The following is a 17,797-nucleotide window of genomic DNA, read 5'->3' on the forward strand; positions in this document are numbered from 1 at the left end:
GAAATGGACTCTTTCTTTTCCTTTCTACAACAGCCACAATACGCCATCAAGATTTAATATAAATGCACTTCAGTCAAAACAGCAAATTATAAAGTTAAATGCGCCACAACTGTAAAGTCTGTTTTATTTTCAAAGGTCGATTCATTATGTTAGACTAAAATTTTTGTAAAACTATACTTTTGATAGTTTTAAGAGCCATTTACAGAATGATAATCACAAACCTATTTTTGTTTACATCTAAACTGATTCTACTTTCTTTTCTTCTTCTCAAATTTTAAACTAGAATTTCAAAACCATTTGAATAGAAAAATTAGTTCTTGAATTAAAAATTGTTTCAGAATTGAATCATGACCCTAAAATTTGGAATCGAATCACGAAACATTCACATCTCTACACTTCAAGACCTTAAATCCTTACTTCCCCCAGAAGTTACCTTTTCACTTTGTAAATAAGCCACTTTCACTGCTGACTTTGTGTTGCATCTGCATGAAGGTTTCAACCTGCAAAAGACACCAACATGGCTTTTCTAAAACGTTTCACTCTGGATTTTGCTGCCAAACCTTCACATTTATATCCGCAGTGGCTCTTTAATTACAGGAGGAAACAAAAGGAGCATTTCCTTTCCTCTCACAGATTCACACATTAACCGCTGCAGTTCCAACTTCCAGCTCAGTCTGTGTGAACAAAATCATTTAAAATCCTCCTGGAGGAAATCTGACAATTAGAATGATCATGTTTTTTAGTGCATTTATAAAATAATTAATCAGGTGAGTCTGATGCCTGATAACTGAATTCTTGTTAAAAAAGCAGATGCTAATTACCAAGTCAGATTAAGTTTATTTGAACCTAAATGGCTGCTCAAAACATGCACGTGTAAATAAGCTTGAATTCCACCTGCTAATCTGCATTTACACTTGCTCTAACAAAAACACTGGGGAAAAATCTACTTAGTTTTAAAAAGTGGTGTGTTTTGACAAATTTAAGCCATTCTTTTAATTAAACCAATGGGATTTTATAGATATTTTATTGAGAATATTTTAACCTTCTGCTGTTTAAGCGAAGCTAAAGAGGCTAGGAGAAAATCCTTGAAGCGCAGCAACCAGTCAGGAAACACATAGGAGCCATGAATGCAGTTGGAGTCCAAATATGAACGCCAAGCAGACCAGACGCCGCTCCAAAAACAGGAAGTGGACTACAGCGCAGGGCATTCTGGGTAAATACAACCAAAGCAAACATGTTAGCCTAGTGCAGTGGTTCTTTACCTTTTTTGAGGTACCGAACCCCCCAGTTTCATATGCGCATTCACCGAACCCTTCTTATTTATCCCCCTGCCGACACACAAAATACTTTGCGGTATTCTGATTTAGTAATGTAATTATATTAGCTGTGTTACCACCCCCACGCCACTAGAGGCAGTAGCAACCCCGAAAAGATGCGACTAAGGAGCAGATTTAGACTATAGAATTTGGTAAAAACGGTGAGTTTTGCTGAAAGACACAAACTCAAATCCATGCTGAGTGGAACTCCTTCAATCAGGGCTCCTCCACAGCTCTGACTTTACACAAGTGTGTCTTTACCTCCGCGGCAGAGGCTCCGCCGAACCCCTGAGACCGACTCACCGAACCCCAGGGGTTCGATCGAACCCAGGTTAAGAACCACTGGCCTAGTGCTAGCAGGAGAAATGACTCGTTTTTTTCTAGACAAAAGAGAAACGGCTAAAAACTGACGCTACTCCATTTTTGTTGACATTTCAGGAAGAAGGAAAATGTGCTCGTCGTCTTCTTCAGAGGTTTTCATGTCATTTCCTCCAGCGGTTTTTGTTGCAGCGCCCCCACAGGAAGTGATTTATTCTTTGAAACAAATTTTAATTTCTTTTACTCTATACCTCTGTTTAATGCTTTTTATCTCACATTGGTCAACTTAAAATGTATTTAAATAAACTTTCTTCTCTTTAAAGTCTCCAACATGTAGCTGAATTTTGCACATTTTCTGATTTAGACTCAATTCACAGAACCTGAAGTCTTACATGAACACCACCTGTCCACATCCATGTGCAGCTTCCTCATCTGCCTGAACGTTTTGAGGAATTACTCATAATCACAGCAGCAACGAGCGCCTCGGCACTTAGGCTGGGAACATCAGAATACACTCGCTGACCGTTGTTTTTCCACTGAAATTTATTTTCTCTTCTCTGCACCTCGACGCAACGCACCATCTTCTGTCTCAAGTGGAAAATGTGTTTTCTGCTCTTTGTGTCACTTGGGGTAATTATGTGTCTCCATGTATGTACAGTGGGCGTCAGAAGGAGCTCATTCATGCAGAAAAGCAGCTCTGGAGGAAACGTAAGTCCATTAAAGATGTTTTTTTTTTTCTTGCTTTCTGCACTAAAACATTTTCCCAACATATTAACAATTACAGCACATCCTTAATGTGCATTCATGAGTTGTGACATTTCATGTTTCTGAATTATATAACAACATCCATACATTTTATTTCATTCTTCATTTCATTTTCTGGTGCACAATTATACATCTTTGAAAAGCAAAAGTGGAGCCTCCTGCACAACCAAAAAGAATGCAGTAAGTGGTTTCTGGATGGTAAGTTGGCAACGTGTTTAAAGGTAACCTATCGTGCTTCCTTGAACAGGTGAGAAAAAGTCTATGGTCTAAACAAAACATGTTTTGGCACATTGTAATAATGAGGCGTTAGTCAGAATTAGTTGTTTTATGGCCTCTGTCACTGTAAAACCAAATTAGCTGCTTCTAACTCAATGTTTAAAGTTCCATGCGAAAATGGCTGCAAACAGATGCACAATTATACAAGCATACATGTTTGAAAAGCTGGAGTGGATCCTCCTGCGTAACCAACAAGAATACAGCAAGTGGTTTCTGGACAGTAAGTCAACAACTAAACACTTGAATTTCCAGCAGCCATTGTACAGCAGATAGAGAGGTAAAACCAGCTGACCAAATGTGTTGGGACTCTGCATGGGTTGCTAGGTAACATCTGGAACTCTGCTTGCGTTGCTAGGTAATGGTGCAATGCCTTTAGAAATTGACTTGACAACAGAGAGGTTTTGTGAAACGGATCATTTTCCAGACACCAAAAAACATGAAGTTATTTCCAAAAAACAGCTGGGAGTTTGTTTTTTTTTAAAGTGCTGGACTGGTTTTAAAAGCAGAAAACACTCAAATGGAAGAACAAAAACATAAAAAATGTTGAATTTAGTATAATAAATCTGCTTTAACATTTCTTATCACTGAGTAACTGAAGCATCTTTTTAAAATCAGAAAAGGTAAGTTGGTTCCTCACACTGAATGCTGGTTCTGTTCATTTAAGGTTCTGAAAAGAAGATGTGATACATTGTGGAGATGTTAAATTTTTTTCATCATAATTCAAAGCAGTCCTGATGCTTAAAAAGAAAAGTGTAGCTGGTGCTCCCGGTTTGTTTATCTACCCAAACAGCAGCTTGGCAGAGCTGCAGTCCTCCATGCATCACTGCGTGTTTGGGTCCAGCCTGTCCGCTGCGTTCCCACACATTCCTCCGTCTCTTTCACACCTCACACATTTCTTTCCTCCTTTTGTTGCCCTGAAGGCTTCGGCACATTACAAAGAGATGCAGGGAGCTCAGATCTGGCTTTCATGAGTTCTGTAGCACAGAACCAGAACTTTGTCAAAAGGCTTGAACGAGTTTTTGTCTCCTAGCATCAGGAAGATTCTTCTCAGAGCTGAATTATGAAGGAAGCTGAGTCAGTATAACGAGCTCCTGTCCTGTTTTGATGTTTTATAAAGGAAATACTAAGAAAATATAAAAATAAAGAATAAAATTACAAGAATAAAGTCATAATATTACGATAATAAAACTCTTATGAGAATAACCTCAAAATAAGAGAATTAAGTCTTAATGAAGTCATATTATTAGAATAGAGTTGCATAAAAATAAGGTTGTAATAATACAAGAATAATTAAAAATTCAAAGAATAAAGTCATAATGTCACAAAATAGTCATAATATTAAAATAACAGTTGTAATAATATGAAAATAGTTATAATATTACCATAATAACTCCACAATATTATGAGAATAAAGTTGTAATAATAAAAGAATAAAATCATACAATTCAAAGAATAAAGTCATAATGTTATGAAATTAATATGATAATAAATTTGTATTCTGAGAACAAAGTCTAAATAATACAAGAACAAAGTCATGAAAAACTTTAGTCATAATATTCTGATAATAAAGATAAAATAATATAAAAATAAAGCAGAAATTCAGAGAATAAAGTCACAAAATTACAAGAATAAAGTTGAAATAATACGAGCACATAGTTATAATATTGCAACAATGAAATCGTAATATTATCACTTCATTATTGTAAATAATCCAATAATATTTCTCGAACAATATCACTGATATTTTGAGAATAAATTTGTAATATTATCACTTTATTCTCATATTATTGTGACTTGATTCTCATACGACTATTCTGTCATACGTGATTTCTCTGAATTCTCTGATTTATCGTAATACTCCGTCATAAATAGATCGTTAAGATCGAGCTTTGACAGACACTTTGTCAGGCATCACATCTCATGATAGGGTTTAAATGGAGTGTTTATAAAAACATGAGGCAGCGTGTCGGACAGAAAACCACCTTCGTTTTCTGAGGCTGGAAGGACAAAAACAGCAGAAGCTCAGAATATTGATGCTGTTTGAAGTGACTGGAAGTGAATTGTAATGGGATCCTGCTGCCTGTCGCAGGAAAACTAACACATCTGGTCCAAATCCGTGGATCTTTTTCACAGCATAGATTTAAATATGTGATTTTTGCATTTATGCATAAACATTTTAGTGGAACATGAATACCTGACAGGTCCACATGGGAATGGAAACGGCCTGAGGCGCGGCGCTGCAGGGGGACAACGAACAAAGGCTTCATGGGAACATATTACTGCAAAATACTTTACATAATTATTTCAACTACTTTCTAAACTATTCATACAGTTCTTATTTAAATGTGATACACTTTTTCTGAATGTTGAGGCTGTGAATGATATGAATAAGCACACAGCACAGTAAAGCCCTCCTGAATATTTAAGGATATAAAAAAAAGTAAAGGTTTATGAAAAATTTGTTGAAGGACAATTTTCTTCCTCGGAGTTTGTGATTGAAATCCTCCAGCAGTTCATCTAAAGGGGGAAAGGAGGCGAGGCATGTGCTGCACAATTCAGAACCTTTCTTCAAAATTAAAGATGTTGGTAGAAATAGAAAGTCAGTTAACTTGACTTAAACAGCTGTTTACACACACTGAATGAAAAGAAACTGATTTTTTTCTCAGTCTGAAGTTGAATAAAATCAAACTTTTTTTGTTTTAGTTTAGTTAGAATTACCAAAATTATTTCTGTTTGCTAAATGCCAGAAAACTACTTGGTGAGAATTTTTTTAAAAAGAAATTATTCATCCAATACTGTTGACAACGTCTGTTTTCAGCTTGAAAAGTTTAATTTATTCCTGAAGTTTGTGTTTGGAAAGAGAAGAAGCAACACGTGGGCAGAGTTCTCCAATGTTTGAGCTTCCTCATACTGAAACTAACTCTCAGCCTATCACAAAATGTTTTTGCATTTCAATTCCCTTTGATGGACGATTAGTAATTTGGGAAGAATGCTTCCCCCCAGCAAACTGTGTGGGCTCTGACTCCTTAACCTTTTAGACTCATCCACCAATCACAGGTTCTGGATAACTTCACATAAAAAAACTGGAGCTGGACAACGAGACTCTGCATACAAACACCTCAAGAGACGAGATGAGATTAGTTTGGAGCTAAAGTGCAAGATAATAGAGATTACACTGACAAGGGTGAACCTGTTCCCAAGTTGCTGCATGAACTCTGAAGTTTAGCCGTAAGGCAGAATATTTTGTGTTAGTTTGTATTCTTGCTCGTCACTGATGTCCCTTTTGGTCAGAAAACAGGGTTTCCATAGTAATGTTACCCAAGACAGGTTCAACTTTATAAAGGGGGGAAAAAGAAAGAAGAGAAATAGAAATGCAATCCTCTGCTGCCCTCTAGAGTATTAATGGTAGAAGTGCAAGCATGTATAAATGAAATATGTTAAAAAGTATCAGGTTATATGCTGTATAGATTACAACATTTAAACAAAAAACAGATTTGCTGCCATTATGTGGTTGAAACCATAGGTTTACATTCACCAAAATAAAACACACAAATTTAGTCTGTAATTTTAATTCATACGTTTAACTTAATTTAGTTTTGTATAATACAATCGGATTAAATTAGCTTCATTCTGACAAACTGATTTTTATGGACAAAAAATACTGTAAATTTGGAAACATTTGCTCTTTATTTGCCAAATATTTCAAGTGGGAATCAGATTATTTCGGACAGCTGAAATGTATAGTTCCAATCTGCTCTCTAACGTTGGCAAATAAAAAGAGAGCAAATGTTAACAAATATACAGGATTTGTTTTCCACGATGAAAGAAATAAAACAGAACAGAATTTCACACAAGATCGGCCCCATTTCAGGCTGTCCTAACAGGACGTTTTCCCCTTCCAATATGGCGGAGTTATTGACGTCTCAGAGCGACGTGCACCTTGTCATACATCGGCGACGAACTTCTGATTCGTCATCGTTCGCGTCGTTGAATTTGATTGGTCGTTGGTGTTCCAGCGTTGTAGATTCCGAGTAGAAACACGGACTCGCTGTTTTCTACCCGTTATCCAGCGGACATCGCATCTTCTCGTTGTTACAGCAAATGTTTAATTCACTTTTTTAATGCAGTTGACGTCGTTGTAATCGTAAACGCTCGAAGCGACACCAATTCCGTCTGTTTCAGGTAATTTCTAAGGTGTTTGTCCTGAAATTACGTGCTAGCTACCTGGCTAACACGAGTTTACCTTAGCTACTGCTTTTAGCGCTAATTTTGCCGATAAAACTCCGTAATTTACTACATGTTTGTTATTTACATACAGTATGTGGCCTTTCTTTGAAATTTTTAAGCAAACGTCGACTGTTTTCTCTTACTGGTCAGATTTAAACATTGTATGAAATACTTTAATTCATCCTACAGTTAAATTGACTATTATGTGTTTTTAACTATTGTTTTAATTCTTGTCCAGGTTAATTCTGGTCTCAGTTTGAGTGAAAATATTTAAAATATCATTTAATTCACACAAATGGATAAAAATCAGCCTACCTAAATTGCAATATCAACAAATGTCTGTTTTAAACCAGCTGTGTAGAAGAATAAATAAAATAAACTATGTTTTTCTGGAGAATATTTCCATATTGGTCTAAAACTGGACAGAGAGCAGGGCCGGTCCAAGATTTATTAAGTCCCTGAGCAGAAATGGGAGTAAATCCCCCTTCCAGTTAAGGCTACTGGTGTAACCACATGTTATATTAAAAAAGTCTCTATGTTTTCTATTAAAATAATTGATTAATCATTAACTAGAGTATAAGACATAAAAAAGGCAACTTGCTAAGCCAAAAGTGCATATAATATATATACATTTTGAATTTAAGATAAAAACACATTTACGCTTTAGCCAAAACTTTTTAAGTGACAGTTCAACTTCACAAAAAGGAAGGCCATGTTAATGCACTTTAGGCAAGAAAATATAAATTTTCTTATTTAAGCAAAGACATTAAAATTTTTCGTTTTGCATTGAAAAATCTGTAGAATGTGTAAATTTCTTTATCTGATTAATCGATTATTAATATAATAGATGTAGATTTGTAAATACAGTAATAAGTGACTAAAGCTGCAGATAAAAACATTTTGTTTTTGTCCCCAGTCATGTCCTTCCAGTCGGACCGTGGGGGTCCGAGGGGACAGATGGCCCCCGGCCAGAACTACCTGAACCCTCCTGCTGCACAGCCTCCTGCTCCGCCGTACCATTACGACCCACAGACTCCGCCGGGTTCGGGTTACCATGGCAGCGCCGGCTACATGCCCCCCCACCCTGACTTCATGCAGTACCCTCCCCCAGCTCCGTCGCAGCAGAACCCCGGCGCTCTGAGTCAGTGCCCGCTGCGCCCGCCTTTCCCCAAACCTCCTCCTAATTTCCCACCTCCCCCTTTGCCCAGCTCAGCAGGGGGTCCGTCTTCCGGCTCCCAGGTGTCTGCTCAGACCTCCTACCCCCCCTATATGATGCCTCCGCCCCCACTGCCTCACCCAGCCATGCCTCCGCCCATGAGCTACCACCCCCCGTACCACATGAACTACCCTCCTTTCCCTCCTCCGCCCTTCAACCCCGGCTATACCCAGACTGCCGGCCCCTTCCAGCCGGACCATGGCGTGCGACATGGGGGGCCGTACCCATACGAGAAGTCTGCCGACAGCCGGAGGTCGCCGGAAAGAGGGTATCGCCATGACGACCACAGGCAGAAGAGCTACGGCTACGGCGAGCGGCACAAAATGGAGTTCAGCGGAGAGAGGAAGGAGCGCGGGAGGAGTCCGGACCGGCGTGGGAGGGCGGAGGGGGGGCGCTACAAAGCTGACTACGACAGAGGGAGGAGTCCGCCACGACACCGGAGCCGGGAGAGGAGCAGGTAGGGGTCAAACTGATGGCCAGGGGGCCAAAACTGGCACACCTCTACTTTTTATGTGGCACTCTATCTGGCTCAAATTCTGTAAAAAAAAACAACAAAAAACTAATATTTATTAATCAATAAAAACTATTCAGTAATAAGGATCTCACTCCTGTCTGCTTCATCTCAGGGAGCGGTACCGCCACCGAGATGTTCGCCGATCCCAGTCACCCGATCGGTACAGGAAGAGACCTCGGAGGTACGACTGTCAGGTTCACACAGGGAGGCAGCAGAATGTCATTTTAGAGCTGATGATAAATTATGATAATGTCATTTTGAGACAATGTTCAACTAATAAAATGATAAGGCTATGATAAAAGTACAGCCTCTGAAAGTTCAAACTTTAATTTAAAGGGAAAAATCTAAATTTGATCATGAAAGTATATTTTTCATGACAAATTCTTACCAGTAAAATTATCGTTTTCAGTGTTTCTTATATTTAGGTCAAAAGACCAAACCTGAAATGAGCAACCAGAGTTAGAAAATATGTGAGCCACTTTTAGAAAACCTGAAAGTGTGTTTTTATTTTTGTTTTGTGTAGTCGCTCAACGAGCCGAGACAGGAAGCGAGGGCGCTGGGAGGAGGAGAAGGAGCGGAGGTCGGACAGCTCCTCGGGGCCGAGCCGGGAGCGCAGCTACTCGTCGCTCCGCAGCCGGGACGCCGATGAGGCGTTCGACGAGCGCGAGCGACAGCGGGACAGAGAGAAGGAGAAGAACGACGAGGAGAAGGAGGAGGAAGAGCTGCTGAAACCCGCCTGGATCCGCTGCACTCACGCCGAGAGCTACTACTCCAATGATCCCATGGACCAAGTGGTACGTTCAACCAGCACACTGGTTCGCGGGCCTAACCCGGCCCGCTGTAGCTCTTTATGTGGCCTTCCAGGTGAACCCAGAACAGTTGTGTGCTTAAATGTTATTTTATCAATCAAATCAAAGTGATTTTCATCTGTTCTCTGCCAAACTACATCAGTCCCTCCAGTTTCTTTTTTCAGAGTTTGCACTGAATCAATCGAACGATAAATTTAAATTTCCACACTGCAAAAACATAATTTATTTGTCTAGTTTCTGATTCAAACATCTTATTACACTTGAAATAAGACAAAACTAACTTACAAGTAACTTTTCAGGAAGATATATGAGCTTGTTTTATGTAAATAAGTCCTTAATATTGATTTTAAAAATACTTGTTCTGCTGGCAGATTATTTCTCAACAATAAAACATGTTTCTCTTTTTATAAGTGAGATAATCTGCCAGGGAATCCAGAACTTTGTTACCCTGATTAATTCCTCTAGGATCTCATGATTGTTTTTGATTTTTAAAAAAATCTTTTTTGCAATTAAAATCACACTTTTAGAAATATTTACAAGACATTTTGGAATATTTGCACTTAAATGATGTCAAATGAGACTTTCTGTTATTCTCCACATCAATAAAGGACAATAACTTGACATCAAGTAAAGCTGAAGCAGAAGCTAAGTAGAAGTAAGAAACACTGCCACCTACAGGTGGTAGTTGGCATCATTTAAACCCAAAAATCTTCACCATTTTTATAAAAATGTGTAACAAAGTCAGAATTATGCATCATTGTGGAAAAACGTGGAAGCATAATTTTGAGTTTATTGCAAATTTTGTGCAAAAATGGTCAAAAACTTTGGGTAGTCAGGTTATTGTCATTGAGTGACAAAAAGTCATATGTTTTTGCCATGTATAAGCAAAAATATTACAAAAATGTCTTGCAAATATTTCTAAATTTGTAATTTTGAAAAAAAATCACAAAAACAATCAGTGTGAAAAGATGTTTGATATTACTTAATTTTAAGAACTTATTGATTACATGTACAGCTATTTATTAATATTTTAGCTGTTTTTTAATGGATTCTGTTAATACATTCTGGAGCGTTCTCGGTCTTGAAAGTGATTTTGCCGCCCTGCTGTAGATCATCAGACGACGCCTCAGATCGCGTCCTGATCCCAGCTCCGTGTTTTTCTCCAACGCTCTGACCTTTTCCAGGAGTCTGTGAAAGCTGCAGCAGGAACGCCGGCTGCTCTTCCAGGAACGCCACAGTGACTGTAAATGTCGGAGTAAACTGATTTATCACGACTGTCTGTGCTTCTTCTGCCGGGACAGTGAGGATGTTATCACTGAGTGAACAAACGGAGGGCGCAGACTGACTTTGGCGCTCAGATCGAAGGTTAAATGGAGCCGCTTTATGGGAATGAAAGCTCGATAATTTAATGCGCTTCTCGTTCCGGGACAAAATTAAGTTTTCACAGTTTTCAAAATGAGATTTCAGGAGAGTGTTTGTCGCATTTTAAAGCACTCAGTTTGTCTTGATGATGGTTGTCATCTGATCGGCCCACAGAGCGACTTTCAGCCTCTAGAAACCTGATATCTAGTGAAGTGATCACATTAAGCAACTCAGACAGCCAACCCCGTCATTTCACACTCTGACATTCCTGTAAATGTCACAGAAAGTTGCATTAAAATGTTCTTTGTGTGTAATAATAATTTCTCTGCAGGAGTTGGAGGCAGAAATCGCATTAAATTCACTTCAGTCCCCTTTAGCCGCTGCTTTGACGTTAGAAACTGTTAGCATGTCGGTTGGATGATGTTTTCAAACTTTTTCCTTTTCCTTCCAAATCCAACAACGATCTTTACAGTCAGACGCCACAGGAAAAAAACCTTTATGCCCAAATACATTTGCAAACTGTAACCTGTGTTTTTATGTTTCTTTTAGATTAACAGCTTCTTCCTTAGTGAGCGGCATTTCAGCCGTATTCCGGCATATTTGTGAATTTGCTTTAAAAAAATTTTCCCCAAGAATTTACACTCCATGTTTCCAAGCTTGTGATCTCGGCACACAGAAATCCGTTTCCTTTCTCTGTTTCAGGGCGACTCCACGGTCGTGGGAACCAGCAAACTGCGCGACCTTTACGAACGCTTCGAGGACGAACTGGTAAAGCGGCAGGAACGAGCCAAAGGCGCTCGGCCCAAATGGGAGCCGCCTAAAACCAAACTGGACGAGGATCCAGGTGTGAAGCTTCACCGGCTCTGCTGCAGTTTCTTCTTTATACACTTTATATGGATGAAAAGCTGAAAGTTACATTAAATCACTAACTTTAAGTTATCTGACGCCTTTAATAGACGCTTTAATCCCAGTTTTAAACACAAGAATCTGAAATATAATACAATAAAATTACAGATTAGGTGTGTTTATTTGTAACTTTTAGATTGTATGAAGATTTAATCCTGGGTTTAGACGTGTATGTGGAGAAAACAGTGAGCCTTAAAGCGAACTAAAGGAAAGGTTTTTTTAATAGATGATCTTCATCAGATCATGAGCTCAACATGCTTCTGCTAAATAAAATAATAATAATAAAAAACTGCTGTTGTGTGAAACTTTAAAAGTGATGAAAATGCCAGTTAATGTCCAACTTCCTGTTATCTTTTTGGAAACTAAAACACCTCATTTAAAAATCACCGTGGGGATATTCTGATTCAGATTTATTCATGTAAAACATTGATAGTGCATATTAATCATAAATATGCCAGATTGTAGCTCCAGGCTAGTTTCTGTCTGCTTGTCCCTCAGCAGGTTGATGTTCGCATAAAAACATGAGACTCCTGACGTTGGACCAGATTAATGAATATATGTGTCCATGACTGATGCACCTTCTGTTACTTATGTTACTTCCACTTCTTCTGTTAATACTTTTCTATTTTTTCTCTGACTTCTGCGTCATTTTCTACTTCTATTTTTGTCACTTTCACATCTTCTCCTAATTTAATGTCATCCCCTTTTTGTATTTTTCTTTTACTTTGCATTCTGCTGCTGCTTCTACTTTTTCTCTCACTTCTTTGGCTGCTGCTTCTACTTTTATTTTTCTACTTCTACATCTTCTGCAGTGATTTCAAGACAATGAATTAAAATTTCTATTTATGTTAAAAATATTTTCCATGCCTGTCATTGAAAATGTTTATAAAAATATGTACAGTTTACAGAAAATATATAAAATTTATCTTAAAAAGCATAATCTTGCCAAATTTCCTGCATAAACACAACTAAAGTTTGGCATCTTTATCATCCTTCCTTCCTTCCTTCCTTCCTTCCTTCCTTCCTTCCTTCCTTCCTTCCTTCCTTCCTTCCTTCCTTCCTTCCTTCCTTCCTTCCTTCCTTCCTTCCTTCCTTCCTTCCTTCCTTCCTTTCTTTCTTTCTTTCTTTCTTTCTTTCTTTCTTTCTTTCTTTCTTTCTTTCTTTCTTTCCTTCTCTCATCTTTATCCATTCCTCCTTCCTTCCACCCTTCCTTTATCAGTTCATGCATCCTTCTTTGCTTTGCTCCTTAGTTCTTGAATTTCATAATTCTTCTGCTATTCATTTCTTCCTTTCTCCCCTCCTTCCTCTATTCTTTCTTTCCCTCTTTTAACCTTGCATGAATCCATAAATTCTTCCTTCCTTGAACCATCTTTATAATAATTACTTTGATGCCAGTTTCTTTCTGTTAATGAAGAGTCAGATGGAAATGAGGGCCGGCCTCGCAGTGGAAACTAAACCTTCTGGTTCCTTTACAGAGGAGTGTTTACATGGTGACTCCTCTGATGTCGGTGACCTTTCAGTGACCTTTCGGCACAGCTTCACCTTTGCCTTTTCGCTGCAGACGACAGCAGCAGCGAGTCGGACTGCGAGTCGGACGGCGACGGCAGCAGCTGCTCCAGCAGCTCCGACTCTGAGGTTTTCGACGTCATTGCTGAGATCAAGAGGAAGAAGGCGCATCCGGACCGTCTGCATGAGGAGCTGTGGTACAACGACCCGGGCCAGGTGAGGCGAAACCAGTTGGCTCCCAGTTCAGACCAGTGAGGCTGGGGAGGGTACTGGTGGAAAAACAACACAGGAAGTTCCTTTCTTCATTTCTTTCCTTCCTTCTTACATGTTTTGCTTTTCTTTCTCTTTTCTTTCTTTCCTTCTTTTTTTCTTTTACTTTATTCCTTTCTTTCTTTTCCTTTTTCTCCTTCCATCCTTACTTCCATTATTCCGCCTTTATTTTTTCCTTATTTTCTTTCTCTTACTTTTTCCTTTCCTTTTTTCTTTTCTTCCTTTGTTTTCCCTTTCCTTGCTTTTTGTTTCTCCTCTATTCTCCTTTCTTTCTTTTTTCTTCCATTTTTCCTCCTTCTCTTCCTTTTTTCCTTTCTCCATTTCTTCTTTCTCTCTCCTTTCCTTCCTTCGTTCTTTAACTTGTCTTTTATTACTAATTCTCCATATTGAAAGTTTCACCGCTTCTGAAATATTTGCCATTGATCTATAAATCTCTAAATCTACATCTAGAATATGTAGATGTATAGATGTGAAGATCCAGATTCCTTCCGGATCTTTTCCGCTCCTCCCCTCGGACCGTAATCTTCCAGTGGGAGTAAATCCCAGCAGATTAACGGTCCGTTCCCGCCGTGTTTCTGTGACGCCATCTTGATTTGTTCCTGAACCTGTGAAAACCTGGGAGCTAAAGGTCGGCAGCCTGCAGCGGTTCCTCCGGTTCTACCTGGCGCCATCATGGATCGCTCTCCTCCTCTCTCTCTCTGTCCAGATGAATGATGGCCCCCTGTGCAAGTGCAGCGCCAAGGCCAGACGAACGGGGATCCGCCACAGCATCTACCCCGGAGAGGAGGTGGGGCACGCTGTGAATAAATCACCCATCGTGACCTTGACGCTGCGCCACAGCACGGCCAAGGGCAGCATCTCACTCATTCCCACACAAAGGCCATTCTCTCACCGACTACAATAAATGTGACTCCATCGCCTGTATAAGAAGATTAAAAAATAGACTCGGGTCCTTGTGACTCACTGATTATGTTTTCATGAGAAGCTTTAGCTTCTGTTAGCCTCTTTCAGTGGAAGAATAAAGCACATTTTAGCCTTGATATCAGACCTTCATGCAGCATGAATTGATCAAAATCAAGCATTGATTAATAAATCCTCCAACTTGCAGGAGGTACTTTGGAGTTTGGTCAATTTGTCTTGACAAGATTTGTTGCATATTTGCTACTTGACATGAGATTTTCAATCCACACGGATATAAAATGTTGGTTCTCTGCAGTGAAAATGCAAAGTTTTTATCATCAATTGCTTTTAAACGTATTCCAGTTTTTTTTTTTCATATATCCTAAAGAATTCAGGTGAAAAATAAGCAAGCTTGATTAAAAAAATAAGGAAACCTTTTGGCAGACTGAAACGATTAATCGATTATTCAAATAATTGTCAACTATCTATCGATTAGTCATTGACCGGAGTAAAGAGACTCAAAAAAGGCAATTTGCTGAAAAACAACACATTCAGATCAGAAATGAGACCAAAACTGTACGAAATATACACTTTGCATTAAAAACAGACCTTCACTCTGTAAACGTTTTAGCTAAAACTAAGATTTTCTACTTGACATGAGAATTTCAATTCAGTTCTTTGCCAGGTTTTTCTAATGCAGCGAAATCATCAATCATTTGGGAACTTAATTCAGTTTCATTGAGACACATCCTGTACAATTCACTGAAACGATTAATCGATTCTTCAACTAATTATAAACTCAAATAGTAACTGGAATATTAAAAATACATTTACTAAAAGAAAACACAAAAAACATTTTCAGAGCAGTAATTCAGCCAAAACTGTACAAAACAAATATATATATTTACATTTAAGATACATTAAAAACTGTGTGTAAATATACGTATTTACCGATTAATCGATTCTTCAAATAATTATAAACTCGTAGAGTAATCGATTAATTGTTAACTGGACTATACACTTTACTGAAATAGCATTTTTTTCTGAAAAGTATTTATGTCCTGGTTGTAATCTTTGTTTTGCTGCCAGCCTGTGAAGCAGTGCCGTCCCATGAACAACAACGCCGGGAAGCTGTTCCACTACAGGATCACGGTGTCTCCCCCCACCAACTTCCTGGTATGATGTCATCAGTGACGTCATTCCTCTGTCACAGCAGCTCAGATGTTTGACTCCTCCGTTTTGATTCCCTTGTTTTCCAGACCGACCGGCCGACAGTGATCGAGTACGATGACCATGAGTATCTGTTCGAAGGATTCTCTCTGTTCTCCCACACTCCTCTCACCAACGTGAGTCTGAGGAAACGATTAATCGATTAACACGTCGGTCAGACATGTTTACTGACCAGATTTTATGGGGTTTTTGTTTTTTGCATTAGTTTTCTGGTTGTAATCAGAAGGAGTTGATAGTTTAAAACTGTATAACTTCCAATTTCTCCAGCTTTTATGAATTAACTTCATTATAATTTGTAAGTTTGTGGTTTTGCAGGGTTTCAACACTGCAAAATACAAAATCTTACCAAGTATTTTTTCTAGCGAAAAAAATCTTAGTTCACCTAAATTAAGAACAAACTAACTTTTCACCATTAATAAGGAGCTTGTTTTAATTCCTAGTAGATTATTTAACTTATAAAAAACATTTTCCTGCTTTATTAGTAATTAATTTATTATCATTTAATTATTGGTGTAAAATAAAACCAACAGTATTATTGGAAATGTTTTTTATATCACTGTTTGTTCCGCAACACCATAAATAAACATAAATAAATTTGAAAATGTGATTAAATGCAGTTATCATTATATGTTGCATCCTTAAAAATCTTATTTTAAATAGAAATATTTTTCCAGTGTTTGCTGTTTGTAGCGTTATGAGACATGCAGTCACAGCCATACATAGAAAAATGAAGTTATAACTAATTTAAATCTTTTTTATTATCACAATAATACCACGAAATATTATTTCATATTTCCCATGTTTACTCCAAATGTTTACCTGTAAACTCATGCAAACACAAATATAGAGTTTTCTTAAATCTAAACTGTGATCTGAGTTTTTGTAAAACAAATAATCATTTTTAATGAAAACATTTGTGTGGATGAAAGGCCAAGAGGTGCATCTGTTTCTCCAGATGTTCCAAACACAGTCGATATTTGCTATTAGCTCAAACTACCATTTTAATCTTGAGGAATAAACCAGAGTTTTGCTCTTCGCCTCCCGCCGTCGGCGCTCCTTTGACCCTCCTCCAGTTAACGTGCTGAGCGAAGCCTTCCTCGGCTTTCAGCTCCGGTTTCCTCAAACATAACTTCAGAAATCAGCTTCTGGCTGCGGGTCGGCTCCTTTGTAGCCGGGCTGACCTTGCCACCGAGTCGCCGCCGCGCCGTTTGAAGGCCCGTCAGTGGCTGTCGGACGTTAAGGAGGAACGACTCGATCCGCAGCCGTTTGAGCTCAGCCTGGTTTCCGTCTCTTTCTAGAAAACTTAAACTCTGATTTATGGCCACAGATCTACATCGTGTCTTATTTCACTAAACTGCAAGTATTTCTCTCTAGTTTCTAGTGCAAATATTGTAGGACCTAAAACAAGATAAAAGTAACTTTTCACCAAGATCTAGAAACTTGTTTTGAGTAAATAATTCCTTAATTTTGATTAAAAAGTTCCAGATCCACAGGTGGATTTTTTTCACTTATTATAAAACATCTTTCCCATGTTTTAAGTGAATAACAGTCAGTTGAACTATTACTTTTCAGGGATGCAACTAATTATTAATGAACCAATTGTTTTAGTAATTGACAAATTGATTCTTCTGACGATTAAACGATTAATCGCATTAAAAACGATTAAGGCAAATTTGACAGATTTTTATACAATTTTAAAAATACATTAAAAGATTCAAATGATTTGGTTAGTTAAAAAAAAAAGTAAAATGGAAACATTTTAATGCCTAAAATGCAGTGATGTTGCATTTTTTTATTAAATCTAAAGCTAAAATTATACAACCTGAGGAGTTTAGCTTAAAAAAAATTTACAGGCAGAGGTTGCTTTTTTATCTTAAATGCCATGCAAGATGATTTTTGTACAGTTTGACTTATTTACTTCTCTTAATATGTTTTTTATTCAGCAAACAACCATTTTAGTGTCTATTTACTCCAGTTAACAATTAATCGTTGACTAAACTGACAAATATTTGTTCATACATATGTTTTAGTTTAGGCTATAACATATTTACAGAGTCTTAAATGTAAAATGCATATTTATTTTGCACAGTTTTGTCTTAATAACTGCAGTGTGTTGCTCTTTCAATTTGCCTTTTTTAGAATCTGTTTTCTCCAGTTAACGATTAATCGATTACTAAGATAA

At 38.0% G+C, this 17,797-nt stretch overlaps 1 protein-coding gene across 2 annotated transcripts in view; it reads left to right on the forward strand.

Annotated features, from left to right (window-relative positions):
* The first annotated feature begins 2,318 nt into the window (after positions 1 to 2,318).
* The window catches only part of drosha (drosha ribonuclease III), a 138,173-nt gene continuing 122,694 nt past the window's right edge, over positions 2,319 to 17,797 (forward strand). The window contains exons 1-9 of one of the 2 annotated variants that reach the window (XM_081601525.1): positions 2,319 to 2,342; positions 7,819 to 8,575; positions 8,745 to 8,813; positions 9,156 to 9,426; positions 11,506 to 11,647; positions 13,271 to 13,431; positions 14,192 to 14,272; positions 15,475 to 15,561; positions 15,645 to 15,731. In XM_081601525.1, the coding sequence (XP_081457651.1) occupies positions 7,821 to 8,575; positions 8,745 to 8,813; positions 9,156 to 9,426; positions 11,506 to 11,647; positions 13,271 to 13,431; positions 14,192 to 14,272; positions 15,475 to 15,561; positions 15,645 to 15,731 (1,653 nt within the window). In that variant the 5' untranslated portion in view covers positions 2,319 to 2,342; positions 7,819 to 7,820. Of the gene's footprint in view, positions 2,343 to 6,694; positions 6,858 to 7,818; positions 8,576 to 8,744; positions 8,814 to 9,155; positions 9,427 to 11,505; positions 11,648 to 13,270; positions 13,432 to 14,191; positions 14,273 to 15,474; positions 15,562 to 15,644; positions 15,732 to 17,797 lie in introns of those variants that run through there. The other variant, XM_008396408.3, reaches the window with a different exon arrangement.

The sequence above is a fragment of the Poecilia reticulata genome, chromosome 20 (genome assembly GCF_904066995.2).
Source record: "Poecilia reticulata chromosome 20, P_reticulata-male-v2, whole genome shotgun sequence".
Taxonomy (NCBI): Eukaryota; Metazoa; Chordata; class Actinopteri; order Cyprinodontiformes; family Poeciliidae; genus Poecilia; species Poecilia reticulata.